The sequence below is a fragment of the Poecilia latipinna genome, unplaced genomic scaffold, assembly GCF_001443285.1.
Source record: "Poecilia latipinna isolate Pla-1442-1.1 unplaced genomic scaffold, P_latipinna-1.0 Scaffold196, whole genome shotgun sequence".
NCBI lineage: Eukaryota > Metazoa > Chordata > Actinopteri > Cyprinodontiformes > Poeciliidae > Poecilia > Poecilia latipinna.
In genome coordinates, this window is record NW_015112812.1 from 135,259 (window position 1) to 151,364 (window position 16,106).

A 16,106-nucleotide genomic window follows, 5' to 3' on the forward strand; every position below is an offset into this window, starting at 1 on the left:
AGGCCTCTCTTCTATATATAGAAGAGAGGCCTTCTATATATATCCAGGCCTTCTCCAGTTCCTCTCTGAGGCCCTGGTATTTCTCCAGTTTCTCATGCTCCTTTTTCCTGATGTTGTGGTCACTTGGTATTGCTACATCCACCACAACGGCTTTCCTCTGTTCTTTATCCACCACCACAATGTCCGGTTGGTTCGCCATTACCATATTTTATATATATATAAAAAAAATTTTTTTCAGCAGATGGGCTTGAATTCTTCTTTTTGTGGCTGATGAAACTGAACCAAAAATGTGTTTAATCACAATTAATTCATGATTTAGAGGCGCCGTTTTTGTTAGGATGTCACCATACATAAGCAAACCTGGTGATTATCAAAATGAATGTCTTTGAAAGAAACCGAAGAAACTGGATCTTCAACTGGAGTTATTTCTGTTATAGTAATGAGTATTAAAATAGTTAATAATATCCAATAACATTTTATGTGTACCTGGAAAAACCTGCATGTGTTAGCCTCTTATAGCTCTTACAAATCACTCATTATCAAAAAAAAAATTGACCTTTATTGACAAAAGAAATGATAAAAATAAACAATTGTCAAAGTGAAAATTCATTTCTACAAAATAATAACTAAATAAAAATGCTTGGATGTAAATAACTTATCAAATATGAAAAGAGTGTCAAATCCATCAAAAACATGAAATGGAAGATATCTATATGAGCTTAATGATGACCGGTGAATTTTAAAAGAAGTCTAATCAGCTAAAAATCGATCAAAAATCAATTTTATTGCATTTCTTTCTGTGCATGGCGTCTGTGGAGCTTTGAAGTCGTGCAGTTGTTAAAACTGACTGGGTTGAAGGTTGTAATTTTACAGTATTCACAACTTTACAATTAAACATATTTACGTTTGAAGCCTCCACTTGGAGATCGATGCGTTTGCTGCAGATCGCATAGCGTGATGCTGGTTTAGTTTCCCACAGAAGCAGACTTCCCAGTCCCTCAGTTCAGGTGTCCAGTTGGTAGTTTGCTTAAGACTGAGGCCTGGAAGAGACTGAATGAATTCGCTTTAATGCGATTCAAATAGAATTTGCTCCAAAGTCGACAGGAACCCTTTTGGCTGTTTGTGTGTTTGAAATCACACCTGACTCACAGAGAGCAAACCTCTCTTACCAAGTCAGAGCTGCAGGCTCTGCAGCATTTGTCTGAATTAGTCAACATGCACCCTCAGCAGCGGTGGGATTAGGCGTTCAGTCATCACTGAGGAGAGGAAGCAGAGAGATTTTAGCTGAAAAAGCCTCAGTCTGTTATTGTTCCTAAAGCTCTCAGCATCTTGTGTTTGGCAGCTTGATTTACTATTATTATAATGAAATGAGAAGGTGGATGATGACTAAGAAGGAAGTTCAAGAATAAATACGAGTGCTCCAGGCTTTTAGACATTGTTGATCTCCTGTGTGGGTTGTGAAGGGTTTGCATGAAATGTGTTTCAGAGCCTAATGTGTGCAGATTTGAGCCGTTGAATGTATTTCTGTGCAGATTTAAGCGTAACCCAATCTAAAGGATGAATCAGTTGATGGAGCTTTATTGTCCTCCTTGGTTGGATAAAGAAAACACTTTGTGCTGTTTGGCGATTCTCTGATCCCTGTTTGTAGTCGACGCTCAATTTAACTTTATGGCAGAAATTAATATTAGTATATATATTAAGTACTTTTAAAAGTACTTTACCATTCAGCAAGGCAGCTTATTTTCACCAAAAATATGTCAAATATGTTAAAACTTGATTTGTAATAGAACATTGTTTTTGCGGATGCTCCTCTGTGCGTCATTTTTATATTTTAATTAAATACAGTATTTCTGTATTTACTGTATTAAATACAGTAAATACAGTATTTTAATTAAATACAGTATAAATGATGTGGCAAAATAACACTTTCCTGCAAAGAAAATCATAAGAAACCAACCAAGCAAACTAATCTTACAACAAAGACTACTGATTTATGGAAGTTTTGGACATTTCATGTCATTTTCCATTTTTATCTGATCCATTTTGTGGGTTTTTAGATTTGATTGATTCCCTGCGGCTGTTATTTTGACTCTGTCTCTGTTATGGCTGCCAGGATGACGTTGCAAGAAAACTGTCTGTGCAAGCAGCAGGCAATAATGTGTCATCTCACCCTGTCTTATCTTAAACTAGGATATGTAGTAGTTCATCAGCGGCAGACAAAATGGTTTCCTTACAGGGATGAAATGCAAAGAGGTTTTGATGAAATGTTAACAGATGGAAAAAGGTCAGTTTTACCCAGATCTCTGTTTCGATTTGGCTCCTCTGCTGGTGTTATTTCTCCTGATAGTTGAGCTTTAATACATTTTAATGGAAACAACAGGGGATCAAATCTCACAGAAAATCTGATAAAACTGCATGTTTTTCTAAAGGCTTTATATTTCACTCTATTTCCATTTCTTGTGATCCCGATCCTTGGTTGGACCAGGCAACTCTTAAAACACGAGTCTAACTCTGACCAATCCAAAGCAAGATTTTGAGTTTTTCATCCCTCTGTAACCTCACGTCAGTGTTCTGATTCTACACCTGGGATTTATGTTACATTAGGCTCTTTGTGTTTGTGTTGAGTTATTTTCTTTTCAGATAATGTTCTCCGTGTCAGTTTTCTGTCACTTCAGCCCTGGTTCATGTTCTCTCACAGCTGTTACGCATCAGCACAATTACTCACACATTTCACTCCACTAATCCTCCTCCTCTGTGTTTAAACCCCTCCATTTAGTCAGTCATTGTCAGATTCTCCTCCTCTCCGTACTTCGCCAGTAAAATATCGCACTTCAGCTGCATTGAGTTGTGCCAGACCACAAAGTATGACACTGCGAGCAACTTTTAGCAGGTGGATTTCTATGGTAACGTGTAAAACCAGTAACCAGTAAGATTAACCCACGTTTTGCTTACTTTTGTATTTTGATGTCACACAGTGCCTGCAAACTCTCCAGACGTTTCAGTGTCATAGATGCTAAAAATGAACTTAAGTAGCAGAAATGAGTCCATTCATTGGACGAAGCATATAATGGGCATTCAGAGCACAGATTTACTTTGAATGTCAGTAATAATGCAGCCGAAACGTAATTAGTCTTTACGGTATTGCGCTGAGAATATTGTGCAGCTTTGAAGTGAAGAAAATGAAGCCTTTGATTGCTTAAATTTGTGCAAATCGAAGTCAAAAATATTCAGTAGTGGAATAAAAAGTTGCCTGAAAGGAGATCAAAACAGCAAAACTCTATTTTTATGTGTTCAACCAATATCTAGCATTAGTATCTTACCTGAAGTGATTTAATTTATATATGGATTTGACACTAATAAGTTATTTCAGTAAGAAGATCTTTGTAGTTTATCTTTTCAATGACACATATTAACCTGCATCTGTCCAGTAGAGATATGGAAAAAGAGTCTGTATTAAAGACGCGGCTGTCATGCCACGTTTCATTGTTTGGTTTGGTTCCTGCTCTCTCTCCATCAGGCTGATCCTGTTGTTAGAATCAGGTAAAACATGAATGAAGTCCTTCTCACTGTGAACCACGTCTCTGGCTTCAGATGCTTCTGTCGCCATGGCTCCTCTTCATTTCTTGACGAAAGCAGGACTGGATGTGACTTTCTGTCTGCGGTGGCCGTCTGTGCTTTCCTTTTGGTTTGTTTTTTTCCCCTTCTGTGAAAAAGAGGGTCATGGTGAAATGTTGAGAGGAGGCTGAACTGAAAGAGGACAGGAGAGAAGCAAATATTAGAGCAAATAAAAGGGAGAGGAGAGACGAGACATTGTTTCCTCTGCTGCTTTTAGAAGAGGCTTCATATTTCACCACATTGGAACCTTGATATAAATAAATCTGAACAAACTGCTTCTGTCATGCTTCCTCCCCCCGTCCGCTCTCTGTCAGGTGCGTACCTAGTGCCCTACTTCATCCTTCTCCTCCTCATCGGCATCCCCTTGTTTTTCCTGGAGTTGGCAGTCGGTCAGCGGATCAGGCGCGGCAGCATCGGGGTGTGGAACTACGTTTACCCTCAGCTGGGGGGCATCGGCGTTTCCAGCCTCATGGTGAGTTTATCGTGTCAGTTCACGTTAACCCAGGTTGGATCGGACCGGGGCGTTCTGCGGCAGGCAAAAGAAAAGGAGTATAAATGAACATTATTACAAAATAATGAAATCAAATTTTTTTCACAACATAAAACCTTTGAAAACAAAACTCACGGTGGCTGATATTCGCAGACCCATTCAGTGAATCAGAATATTAAAAGCCCGTTTATTTCAGCAACTTTGTCACTCAGTGAAACCCGATCTATAGAGGTTAATTACTCACAGATGGATGTTTGAAAGCCTTTGTTTCTGTTAAAACTAAAAATGTTCCACTTATATTTAAAATGAGAATATTGCATTAAACTAATAAAAATACAAAAATGTGGGTTTAGTGACAATTATATACTGCTCAAAAAAATAAAGGGAACATTTCACTTTAATTTTGTGTGTGGCTCCAAATCCAGGCCTCCATTGGTTAATAAATTTGATTTCCATTGATGATTTTTGTGTGATTTTGTTGTCAGCACATTCAACTTTGTACAGAACAAAGTATTCAGTGAGAATATTTCATTCATTCAGATCTAGGATGTGTTATTTGAGTGTTCCCTTTATTTTTTGAGCAGTGTATTTAATTATATTTATTTATTTTTGTGAGGCAGGAAAACCGAGGCAGTACATTTACACCAGAGATCTATTTTCCCCCAAAACCTACTTGAGTAAATACTACTTACATTAGTCTGTATTCTTTTTTTTTTTATGGATGTGAATATTTAAATTTAATCAGCAAAATAAATTTTACGGCCCTATTAATGATCACCTAAAAATCCTCGTATTATAAAGACATCCCTTTTCTTTTTTGTTTAAACAACAGAGAGTCATCAATTCTGCTGTACAACATTTCCCTCTGAGCCATATGACCTCTAGTTGCTTTAAGAAAACCTCCACATCTGATCTGTGCCTCGGTCTGTCCTCCTCATCATCAGGAGTACTGACCCATCGTGTCCACATCACATTATCATCAGCAGCTTAAAACAACCTGTCGGCACCCGAGTCGCTCCGTCAGCGGCTCCTCTCTGCGTGCCAGTCGTCCCGACACGAATTTCATCAGCCTAATGCGAACGAGGGGACGCGGAGCCGTGGCGGCCGAGGGCAGCGAGGCGTGTGGCAGCTCAGATGTGGCAGAGGGACCTCCAGCGTCTATAAATACCGCCTCTTTGAGGACCACAGCCTTGGTGGAGAGAGCAAACAGCTCAATAATTCATACGCGTCTCAAGCTGCTCTGTGCTGCTGCTGTGTGTGCCTCTGTGCCCTGCCTCACCTCGACACGCTGTGTACCGTTAAACGAACGAGCCTTTCTGTTGTCTCTGCAGGTCTGCGGCTTTGTTGGCCTCTATTACAATGTCATTATCGGCTGGAGCATCTTCTACTTCTTCCAGTCGTTTCAGTATCCGCTGCCATGGGCCGAATGCCCCATCAGGAAGAACGGAACCCAAGCCAGTGAGTTTGTCAATGCAAAATCCAAACGCCCACCTCACCGTGAGAGGCTCTCAGCAAAAGCAGAGGGAAAAGAAACAGAAATGGGTGCTTGAGAGCTTTTTCTTATTTTGCAGTTAGACTCAGCAGATACAGAGAGAGAGAGACAGACCTACCATTGCTGTGCTTAAAGCTGCAGAACATTTTTGCATTGTAGCAGCCTCCACAGGAGAGAGTCTGAGCTGTTGCAGTGGCTGAGGCCGCTCTGCAGGTCACCGTTCGGACAGCTCTGTTGTGAAGGCTCGTTAGCCGGTTTGACCCGGCTGATTGGGTCCGCACTGCCACCAGCTGGTGGCAGCAGCTGATGCCAAGACTCCTTATTCACACTGTGAAACTCAGCGTCAGCTCTGAATCTAATTTAGAATCGGAATTAGATTGCTCTCGCAAAAATTATTCATAATCCCTAAATCTTTCACAGTCTGCCATGTTAAGGACAGGAAAATTCAATGTATTTTTGGGGGATCTTATGTAACAAACCAGCACAAGCTACACATAAGGGGGTGATATGCAAGGAAAATGATTAAAATGTTACTTACTCTCCTAATATCTGAAACGTCATGCATTTGTATTTTGGTTTTTTACTCTGATACTCCCTAATTAAACCTCTGTCCAGCTGCCTTAAGGAGTCACCTAACAAAGAGCATCATGAAGAAACTGTTCTGGTCTGACGAAGCCAACGTTGACCTCGTCTGAACTGAGCTGAATAGTTTAGGTTAGGATGTTAAACTGGCCCAGTTGACGTCCAGAGGTCAATCTGTCTCCTTTTCCTTGCTGCTGATCTAGTTGTGGAGCCAGAATGTGAGAAGAGCTCAGCCACCACCTACTTCTGGTACCGCCAGACTCTGAACATCACCAGCACCATCGACGAAACCGGCGGCCTGAACTGGAAGATGACCCTGTCCCTGCTGGTGGCTTGGATCTTGGTCTGCCTGGCCGTCATGAAGGGCATCCAGTCGTCTGGGAAGGTGGGCAGCTCTTCTGGCTGAACCTGCAGCCTGCACACACCCATTCTCTCATTTCATTTATTTCTTCACACACCGAGATAACAAATCCTTTCAGCCAGAGCTCTCCGTTTGGGTTTTTAATCACTGATTTATCCATATCCATGAGGGCTTTTCTGACTTTGCTTGCCGGGCAAAGGTAAAATACTAAACCTCTCATCCACACGCATCTATTTTTGGACCTCATCTAGATTATGGAAGCCAGTGACATGCAACATTGATAAGCTTAAGCCGAACCAAGGAACAACCGATTCAGCTGTGTAGTCGGTAGCTTCGACACGCTCTGCTCTGGAGCCAAATTATGAGTCATGCAGCATATCACTGAGCTATATCCAGTTCGGGTCTGACACATTTCTTTAGCCGGCCCTGCATCAGATGGCTGAACTCCATCTGATGCAGGGGGAAGGAGTTCAGCCTCATGGGCTCATCTCACAGATTTGGTTCAAAGCAAACACAGAGCAGCTCTGGGAGCGCGTGTGGAAGTGGATTTGATTGCACTTCTCCTTCTACGTGTGAGGTCTCAGAAAAGCGTGTCCATGGCAACAGTGTGTGATGCGGCTGACTTTCTCTCCGTCTTTTAGGTGATGTACTTCAGCTCGCTCTTCCCGTACGTGGTGCTCTTCTGCTTCCTGGTGCGAGGCTTGATGCTGAAGGGCTCGGTAGACGGCATCGCTCACATGTTCACTCCCAAGGTGAGAGAGAATAGGCGATCATTGTCCACACCAAAGCAGCATTACATTAATTACACTCGATGTCAAAGTAGTAAAAAATAAATAAAAAATAAAAAAAAATCATAGAATTTTGCTGCGTGCTGTGAAAGAAAAAGAATAAACCCTCTCCTCTCAAAGCTGAGTGTACGGTTTACGTCAGCGGCTCTCATAGTTCAAGCACCACTCATTAAGATCTAATTTCATGAAAATGTCAATAATACTCAGGAAGGTGAGAAGGAGCAGCGGCCCCCTCTAGTGGTGAGGAACAGAAAACACAGTTTAAAGAATGCAGCTAAATTATTTTAATGACATTTTTAAAGAGATTTTGCAGCAATGACGATCTGACTGTGGAAGTTTAAGATCAAATATGTTTTTTGTGTATTTACAGGGTTTTTTTTTGTATGTGTTTGTGCCTTAAAATTTTTTGGGTTTTTGTAAACGCAATGACAAGGTTCAAACTAATTCCACATTTCAGCAAAATTTCTAACCACGGAGTTAAAATCCAAATATAAAAATGTGTAAAGGAAACTATTCTAAGTCACACAAACATGTAATTTGTCAAGGTACGAAATCAGAATGAAATGGAAATGATTTATTTGCATGCAGATGAACCATATGGAGGTACTCCAGCTACACTCCCTTTAGATCTGAGAAACAGATTATCATCACCTGCAGCTGCCTGGTCACTTTCCTGATTTTACTTCAATCGAGAGAGATTGATTTAATCGGACTGAAAGCACACTCAAACCTTCTTGGGTGCAAAACCCAGCAATAGATGCATTTAATTTACTGTAAATGCAGTGACCTCTTTATGGGTTGGAACAGTGAAAGTTAAGTTACATTATGCTCAAATCAGATCTTTAGGCAAATTTATTCACATATTTCTAATGCATAAGATTTGGTCTCTTGATATTTCTTTAATGCATTCTGCAGGTTAAAACTACTTATAGTTAATGTGGTAATAACAAGAGAAATCATTAAAGTAACTATAATGTAAAATTCAATATAAAAAGTTACAGAAGATTCATTCGCATCCACTTATCTGCATGAATGTCATATTAGTTTGGGTCTTTTCAGTTTGAAATGTGGACACAGCCACCCTTCAGGGATTTAAAAATTGAGAATTGTAATTGGTTTCGCCAATCCCCACACAAGCAAAATTAAAGATTCAACCTTAAATAAATCTACAAACACCTCACCTGTTTTTTTTAGTCAAATGAATCTGAGTGATCTGCAGAGAAAATGCATATTTTTTTCTTAACTTACTGGTAAAAGAACAGTTAAATACATTGACACAAGCCCAGGATTCATACAGAACTCAAACTCCACAGTGAGCTTCTGTCCAGAGCTGTATTTATGTCACGGTGAGTGAACATGGTCTTTAATCTTGTCACTTCCTCTTCTCGCCAGCTGGAGAAGATGTTGGAGCCGCAGGTGTGGAGGGAAGCAGCGACGCAGGTCTTCTTCGCCCTCGGCCTGGGCTTCGGAGGCGTCATCGCGTTCTCCAGCTACAACAAGAGGGACAACAACTGCCACTTCGACGCAGCTCTGGTTTCCGTCATCAACTTTGTCACGTCCATCTTGGCCACTTTGGTGGTGTTTGCTGTGCTGGGTTTCAAAGCCAACGTCATGAACGAGAAGTGTGTTGTTGAGTGAGTACGTCTTATAGAGTCACTCTTCAGGAGACGATTTCATTGTTTAGTCACCATTAACACATCTATCTTTACCTCCTCTCCAGGAACGCAGAGAAGATTCTGGGTTACCTGAACACAGGTGTGCTGAGTAGGGAGCTGATTCCTTCTCACATCAACTTTTCCCACCTGACAGCTCAGGATTACTCAGAGATGTACGGAGTCATCAAGACGGTGAAGGAGGACAGCTTTGGCCAGCTGGGTCTGGACCCCTGCATCCTGGAGGACGAACTCAATAAGGTCACACCAAAAACAATTTAGCTTCAAAGCATACGAGTAGATAAATTAAAAAAAATGGGTAAAGGAAAAACGACTGTAAAAGCAACAATACCTTTTTGAACGTATTTTCTTTTCATTGCTTCCAGTTTTTTGGTCTGTTTTTAAGGACGTTTAAATTCACAGTTACTTTACACACAGTGAATGTTTCCAGTTACGATATCATTAATGAACCGGTGGCTGAGACCTTTTCTTGGTTTTTTTCAGCAGCTCAGTTGTTATTTTTGAAAGCTGTGACCATCTCCAGCATCTTCCTCCCTTCCAGGCGGTTCAGGGGACCGGCCTGGCCTTCATCGCCTTCACCGAGGCCATGACACATTTCCCCGCCAGCCCCTTCTGGTCTGTCATGTTCTTCTTCATGCTGATCAACTTGGGTCTGGGAAGCATGATCGGAACCATGACCGGCATCACCACGCCCATACTGGACGCCTTCAAGATCCGGAAGGAGATCCTGTGCGGTGAGTCCTCATTCTGGCTTTCCAGAGTCGGAGAGTGGGATCAGATTTTAACGGCGTGTTTCTGTCCTGTTTGTGTCCTCCTTAGTGGTTTGCTGCATAATAGCCTTCCTGCTGGGCTTGCTGTTCGTGCAGCGTTCAGGGAACTACTTTGTCACCATGTTTGATGACTACTCCGCTGGTTTGCCTCTCACTGTGGTCGTGATCCTGGAGAACATCTCTGTAGCCTGGATATACGGCACTAAGAGGTACCGTGGCAAGAAGCCGCTGCTTAACTGTGTGCGTTGTGAGAAAATAAGTGACTGCAAGTGGACATTTTCCCCAAAATCTAATTGTCGTGTTTTGATTCTTGTTTTGAACTTTTAGATTCATGCAGGATCTGGAGGATATGCTGGGTTTCAGACCGTACACCTTCTACTACTACATGTGGAGATACGTGTCCCCCACCATCCTGGTGGTGCTCATTGCTGCAACCGTCATAGAGATGTCTGTCAGTCCTGCAGGATACAACGCATGGGTGGAGGAAGAGGTCAGATCCTCCGGCCTGCCACTTTTTATTACACAGAATATAGGTGAAAGACAGGGAAAATAAAAAAATATATATTATCAAATTGGTTTAAATTAATTTGGATGTGTTCCAATATAAAATTTTCTTGTCAATATTTTTGCTACCATCTTCTTGGTATTCATTCCAAAGATGCGTAAAAGTGCTTAGAAACTTCAAACCTTCTCATGCATGAACAGTCGACTTACGTAGATCCACTAACCTATTTGTTCGCCTTTATTTTATTGCATTTAGTTCTTAAGAGATATAAAAACAGTCGCTGTAACTCAATCACTCCTACAGTCAGAGGGAAAAACATTAAGTTCAGGATCTGTTTAATGGAAATGGTCGGCTGTGAATGTATTTTACTATAATTATCATCAAGTTGGACCATCTTTAACTGCATCTAAAACAATTGAATTAATTTAATTTCATTTTTCTATATTATTGTTGTAAATGTTTGTTAAATTTAGCTGATAGAGGGCATAAGTTAGCAACACGGTAAAGGAAGTAAAATATTTTCCAAAGTTGACAGCTGGTTAAAGAAGTGTAGCTAAGAGTTGCATCTTGGAGCCAAGATGGTTCCTTAATATTAATGAATTAAGGCTTTTGTCCACATGTTTACCAGGGGTTCCAGTAATTGTACTTGACTATCTTTGTGGGTTTTCTCGAAACATAATTTTCATAAACTTGCATGGATTTTAACCCAAAATCTGTTTTATCTGATTTTACCATTTCTCTTTTACCTTTAGGGCTCAGAGCGTTTCCACAGCTACCCTCCATGGGCTCTAGCCATGGCCTACGCCCTCATTGTGGTCGCCATGCTGCCTCTGCCCATTGTCTTCATCGCCCGCCACTTCAACTTGGTCTCCGACGGCTCCAACAAGCTGTCGGTCTCCTACCGTAAGGGCATGATGAAGGATATCTCCAACCTGGAGGAGCAGGACGAGCAACGCTTCATCCTGGGCAAGAACCCCAGCGAGGCGCCCTCCCCCATGCCAGCCCACCGCGCTTATCTTGGGCCCGGTGGCACCCAAGAGATGACCAACACCAACTACGGCACCAGCACCAAGACTGGATACCAGAACATTGGCTCGCCCGAGTCTGAGCTATGATCTAATGAGCTCCAACGTCCTCCCGCTTACAAATGAAGCCCTCTCAACTAGAGGAGAGGGAGATGGAGAAGGTGGAGAAAATTCAGTTGCAGCATTCCTCACACCTTAACCTCCAGAGAAAGAAAAATAGAGAAGCACACAGAAAACGGCTCGTGATATGGCAGTCAGAAAACCAAGTCTGCTCTTTTGCTCAGTGAACAATGCCATGACAACACTTCTCAGTGTGGAAGTTGTTACTGTGGGAAGAAGGTTAGCATAAACCCGCCCCTGACAGTTTTTAAAAAAATTCTGGCAAAGTGGGCCGCGACAAGAGACACAGAAAGGTGCGGCCGAGTGTGGCCATGAGCAGAGGGGGTTAGTCGTGGTCAGGACAAAAGAAGCACTATTGTTAACTTATAAACTTTGTCACTATGTTTAGTGACTTTCCAGACACCTGTAGCAACTTTTTATCAAAAGACCAAAAGACCGTTCTGCAGTACACCGTCACCAGTAGTCAGAGCAGAGGAGACCCAGTCGACCCCGTGTCTTCATCGCAAATAAATCACACAATCGCAAATCTGAGTAACTCTATCGATCAAAGCTTGCCACGCTATTCCAACTCCTAACTCACCACCAGGTGGGGCTGTGTGTCCAAGTGAGATGGTTTTATACCCAAACATTGTGTGATGAAAAGCCATACTGCTTTAAACAAAGAGGAGTATTCAACTGCCTAAGAGCTGTTTGACCAAAAGGGGCCAGCACTGAGGTGGCTTTAGACAAAATAACACAGAACTGAAATAATATGCACAAAAATGTCACATTTGCACAGAAACATAAAGCTGGAATCCTAAATGATCTACTTAGACAGTTTATCAGCAAAAAAAATGAGTTACAATTTAAGTATCAGTGAGGTGTTAAAAATAAAGAGGAGAAACACAAATTTAAGCTGAATTTAAAAATAATTTTACAACTTTCTATCTAGAAGACGTGGAAAGCTTTACAGCTTACTGCAATGGTTCTCTGTTTCAACCTTTTGATATCTGTCTGTCCTGTAAAATGCCACATGTGGAAAAACTGACAGCCTGGAAATTTAAGAGTCAAGAGTTTAAATTCCCTAGAACGTCCACAAGAGGAAGACTGTTTTTCTTATGCTAGCACCACTACTTGCTAATATCTTGTGCTTGAACAGAAATGGGAATTGGCTAAAATCTGAGCGGAAAAAGCCATAAAATTCAGATGGGTGCATCTCTATACAAACTCTCTCTGAGGTTAAGCAGCGGGCAATGCTACAATGCTTTGAATGGTACAGAACTCAGAATGCTTTCAGGAACCAGTTTGTGCTTCTGCTGGTTCACTGGAGAAGATTGTTGCTATGGGAATAGGATTGAAGGAGACTTAGAAAAAAAACACACCATCCTTCATCTGATAAGTATCAGGAAACTTTTCATGTGGAAACAAAAGTGGTCAAACATTCATATGTAGTGCGAGATTCTGGTAATGTTACAAGCACATTATAGTTTGGAGTTTTTTGTGCCTATCACGCATCAGCAATAATATCAGCGCTCATTGAATCACAAATCTCCTTCTATCTCTATTTCCCCCTCTAATGTACATTCGAACACTGTATATATATGTTGTGCAATAGTCGGAGACCCCACCATGCGTACACGCTGCAATAGAGAAGAAAGAGGGGTTACCTCAGCCCCTCGTCATTTCTACAAGCACAGAACCACAGACACCTGCCATGTTTAGAGCATCTCTGAGCCTTAACACTTGTCTTTTCAACAACGTTCCTCCTCGTTGAGCGTGGCGTGACTTTTAACGAACGGTTTAGGATTGCGGATGAGCCTCTGCTTTAAGGAAGCAGACAGGGACGGGAGCTCGGAGTACATATAGGTTTGTATGTCTGTGTGCTGTCTGCATTAGAGCTGAATTAGAGCTCCTGGCATACCTGCCTGTTTAAAAATAGAGCAGCGTTACTCAGGAAGCCGTGGCAACATGCACCATAGAAACCGATTCTGATCCGATGTGGAGGAGGAGCGGTGGCGCGGACACCTTGCTTTGTCTGCTCCACCTGCACATCCACCCGTGCCCTACATACAGTCCTCACCGGTGTTGTTTCAACACACCGAATACATGTGGTTCACTGCCATGCTTCTTGTTTACCAGTCACACTTCCATCTCAGGATGAGATTTGGATTTAAGTCTTGTACATTCCTCTTATTGTGGCGACATAATTCAATCAGCACTAGAAGCTACACTTTCTTTGCTATCCAAAGTGTGAAAACAAAGCCCTTTTTTTTAATCATTTTTGATGTATAATCTTGAAAGACAGTGGAAATGTAATGTGACATTGTTTTAGATAAGTGGTAGTACCTGGATTTGGCCACTGGATGTCACTGCTGGCCAGCAGAGGAACCAGTGGTGTTATTTTGTCTGTGGCCCCTCCCTGTGAAAGCACCAGTACCTGAGACTGCCCCCACAAAGGGAGTGAGGCAGAATCAGTGACATTTGTTTGGTGTCTGAGCAGCATCTGTGTCGTCTGCCTTATGCTTTTTGTCGTTTGATCACTGCTGTTTTCTTTGTTTGCAGAAATGTTTTGTCTCGTTCACATGAGCACTTTAATTAGATTCAGACCCTGGAGTTGTTTGTTAAGCACAAATTTGAGAATATACTTATATATGTGTTTACTTATTTATTTTGGGAATATATTCATCAAAAACAAAAACAAAAAGCAGGGAGTGAATGTCAAGAGCAAGCACAGGAAACAAGTGGTGAAAATCTTAGAATTTTGAATTTTATTGATTTTTAGTGAAACCTGCTTTTGCAAGATAATCATCTAGAATTAATATATGTTATATACTCGTGTAATGACTTTGATTCCTTTACCATTTTGACACAATAAGCTCTAGTTTTTGTTGTATTTAAGCCAAAATATGGAGTTTTTGCAGAATAATTGTAATATCTGCAACATTTCCATGGATTCCAAGCCACTTATCCTGCTACAACACAATGAAATGCTAAAGTTTCTCAAAGGACTCCCCTAACACTTTCTTTATCTTTATCTATCAGGGTAAATAACAATACCCTTTTATCACATATGAATGGAGCTGTTCAACTTACTTGTGGTTCTTTTTCTGACAATTTCAGACAACTTGCAAGGCACACCTTTTTAAATGGCACCTGCAACAAAGGCACATATCTGAAAGTGCAGCTTTAGCTTGAGGTCAAAGCACATTTTAGGACAGCACAGAACCGTGGGCCTGCAGGACTTACTATTATGTCACGATGAGTGAAATTTTAAGTTGTATTTCTGATCCTGCAGTCAGAGGATGTTGGCTAGTGAACGGGCATTTTGATTGTCTGCTTTAAATCCAGCATCCTGCAAAACACTGAGAGCACAGCTTCACAATAAAACGCACTGCCATCAATAAAAGTAGCAAAACTGCCCTCTAATGTCTAATATTGAACAGAGCACAGTCCCAGCTACCCGCCACTCATGATGGTGTTATGATCAATGATCTATGTAGATTTTGCCTTAAACATATACAAAGATGTCTAAGGCAGAAAAAGCTGTTATCTGTGGTTGATAATGAATAGGACCGAAAGCAAAGACTCCAGGGTCTCCTTGTCTTGTCCACATGTCCGCTGCAACTTCTGGAGTTCATCAACAAGAAGCTGACAAAGACATAGTACCAATAAATCTATTTAAATGTGCAAATAGTCTTTATGTGACCAAATATAGTTATATTTATAGTATTTAAGATGATGTATTTAACCTGTACATATTGATGTACATTCTGATAAATTCACACTGAGTATCTATGGTGAGAGTGACAGGGTGTATACTTGAGCTGTAAATACTTGTATATTCTCAGATATTTTTTGGATTTTTTTGTACTGTCGGTACTTACATTGGTGTCTGTTGGTTTCAGGTGTTTATGTGTGTGGTTGTTGTTGATAATAAAAAACCGAGCGCCTGTCTTGTGTGTGTGTGTGTGTGTGTGTGTTTATGTGCGAGAGTAAGCAACAGGGAGCGTCAGTGTGTGTGTGTGTGTGTGTGAAGTGAAAATATGTGTTGGTTTTTGGTGTTTTTCGCTCTGTGTTTTTCTCCTCCTTCAGTGTTGTGTGCTGCTTATCTAAAACCAGTACATGAAATCTAATGTCGTTGCGGTGGAGCGGGACCACTGACGTTTAAGCAATCTCTTCTCTGTGTTTTTCACTCAAACTGTGACAAAGTCCAGCGCAAAACTGGGAACGTAATCAGAAAGACATGTATGACTGTAACAATAAGACAGGAACTTTAACTAATTTGGTGGATAGAGTGATATACAGTGTAAAAACACTGTGGAGTGAAGAGGAAATTAAAACAACCACTTTTATTCAACAGAGCGTATTGTGTGTTTTATTCCGGTGTTTAAATGTATTTTTTGTTTAAACTGTAATGTTTCAAAGTACAAAGAGAACAAAATAAAACAAGGATTTCAATGTTCTCATCTTGTGTGGGTGTTAGATATGCTAACTAATATCAATAATAGGTCGCTTGGAAAAGTTTTTCTCTTTACTGTCTGACATTAAATCAGAGTGAAGTTTCCTGTTTAAGTCACTTCAGAGTAGAAGTTTATGAAAATTATCTTTTCCTGAGAACATTTCTATTGAATAAAATCCTCCAGCTTGATGATGCATTGGAAAAAATGGAGTTTGATTCTTAATCCACAGCTTTTCTAAAAAAAAAA

The 16,106-nt window shown here is 40.9% G+C and overlaps 1 protein-coding gene across 1 annotated transcript in view; it reads left to right on the plus strand.

The window, feature by feature from the left end:
- Nucleotides 1-15,757, plus strand: part of slc6a17 (solute carrier family 6 member 17) — a 26,480-nt gene extending 10,723 nt beyond the window's left edge. The window contains exons 3-12 of the mRNA XM_015030931.1: nt 3,930-4,087; nt 5,437-5,563; nt 6,383-6,564; nt 7,182-7,292; nt 8,721-8,962; nt 9,049-9,241; nt 9,543-9,735; nt 9,821-9,980; nt 10,099-10,261; nt 11,029-15,757. Coding sequence (XP_014886417.1) covers nt 3,930-4,087; nt 5,437-5,563; nt 6,383-6,564; nt 7,182-7,292; nt 8,721-8,962; nt 9,049-9,241; nt 9,543-9,735; nt 9,821-9,980; nt 10,099-10,261; nt 11,029-11,391 — 1,892 coding nt within the window. The 3' untranslated portion in view covers nt 11,392-15,757. The remainder of the gene's footprint in view (nt 1-3,929; nt 4,088-5,436; nt 5,564-6,382; nt 6,565-7,181; nt 7,293-8,720; nt 8,963-9,048; nt 9,242-9,542; nt 9,736-9,820; nt 9,981-10,098; nt 10,262-11,028) is intronic.
- The last annotated feature ends 349 nt before the right edge of the window (nt 15,758-16,106 follow it).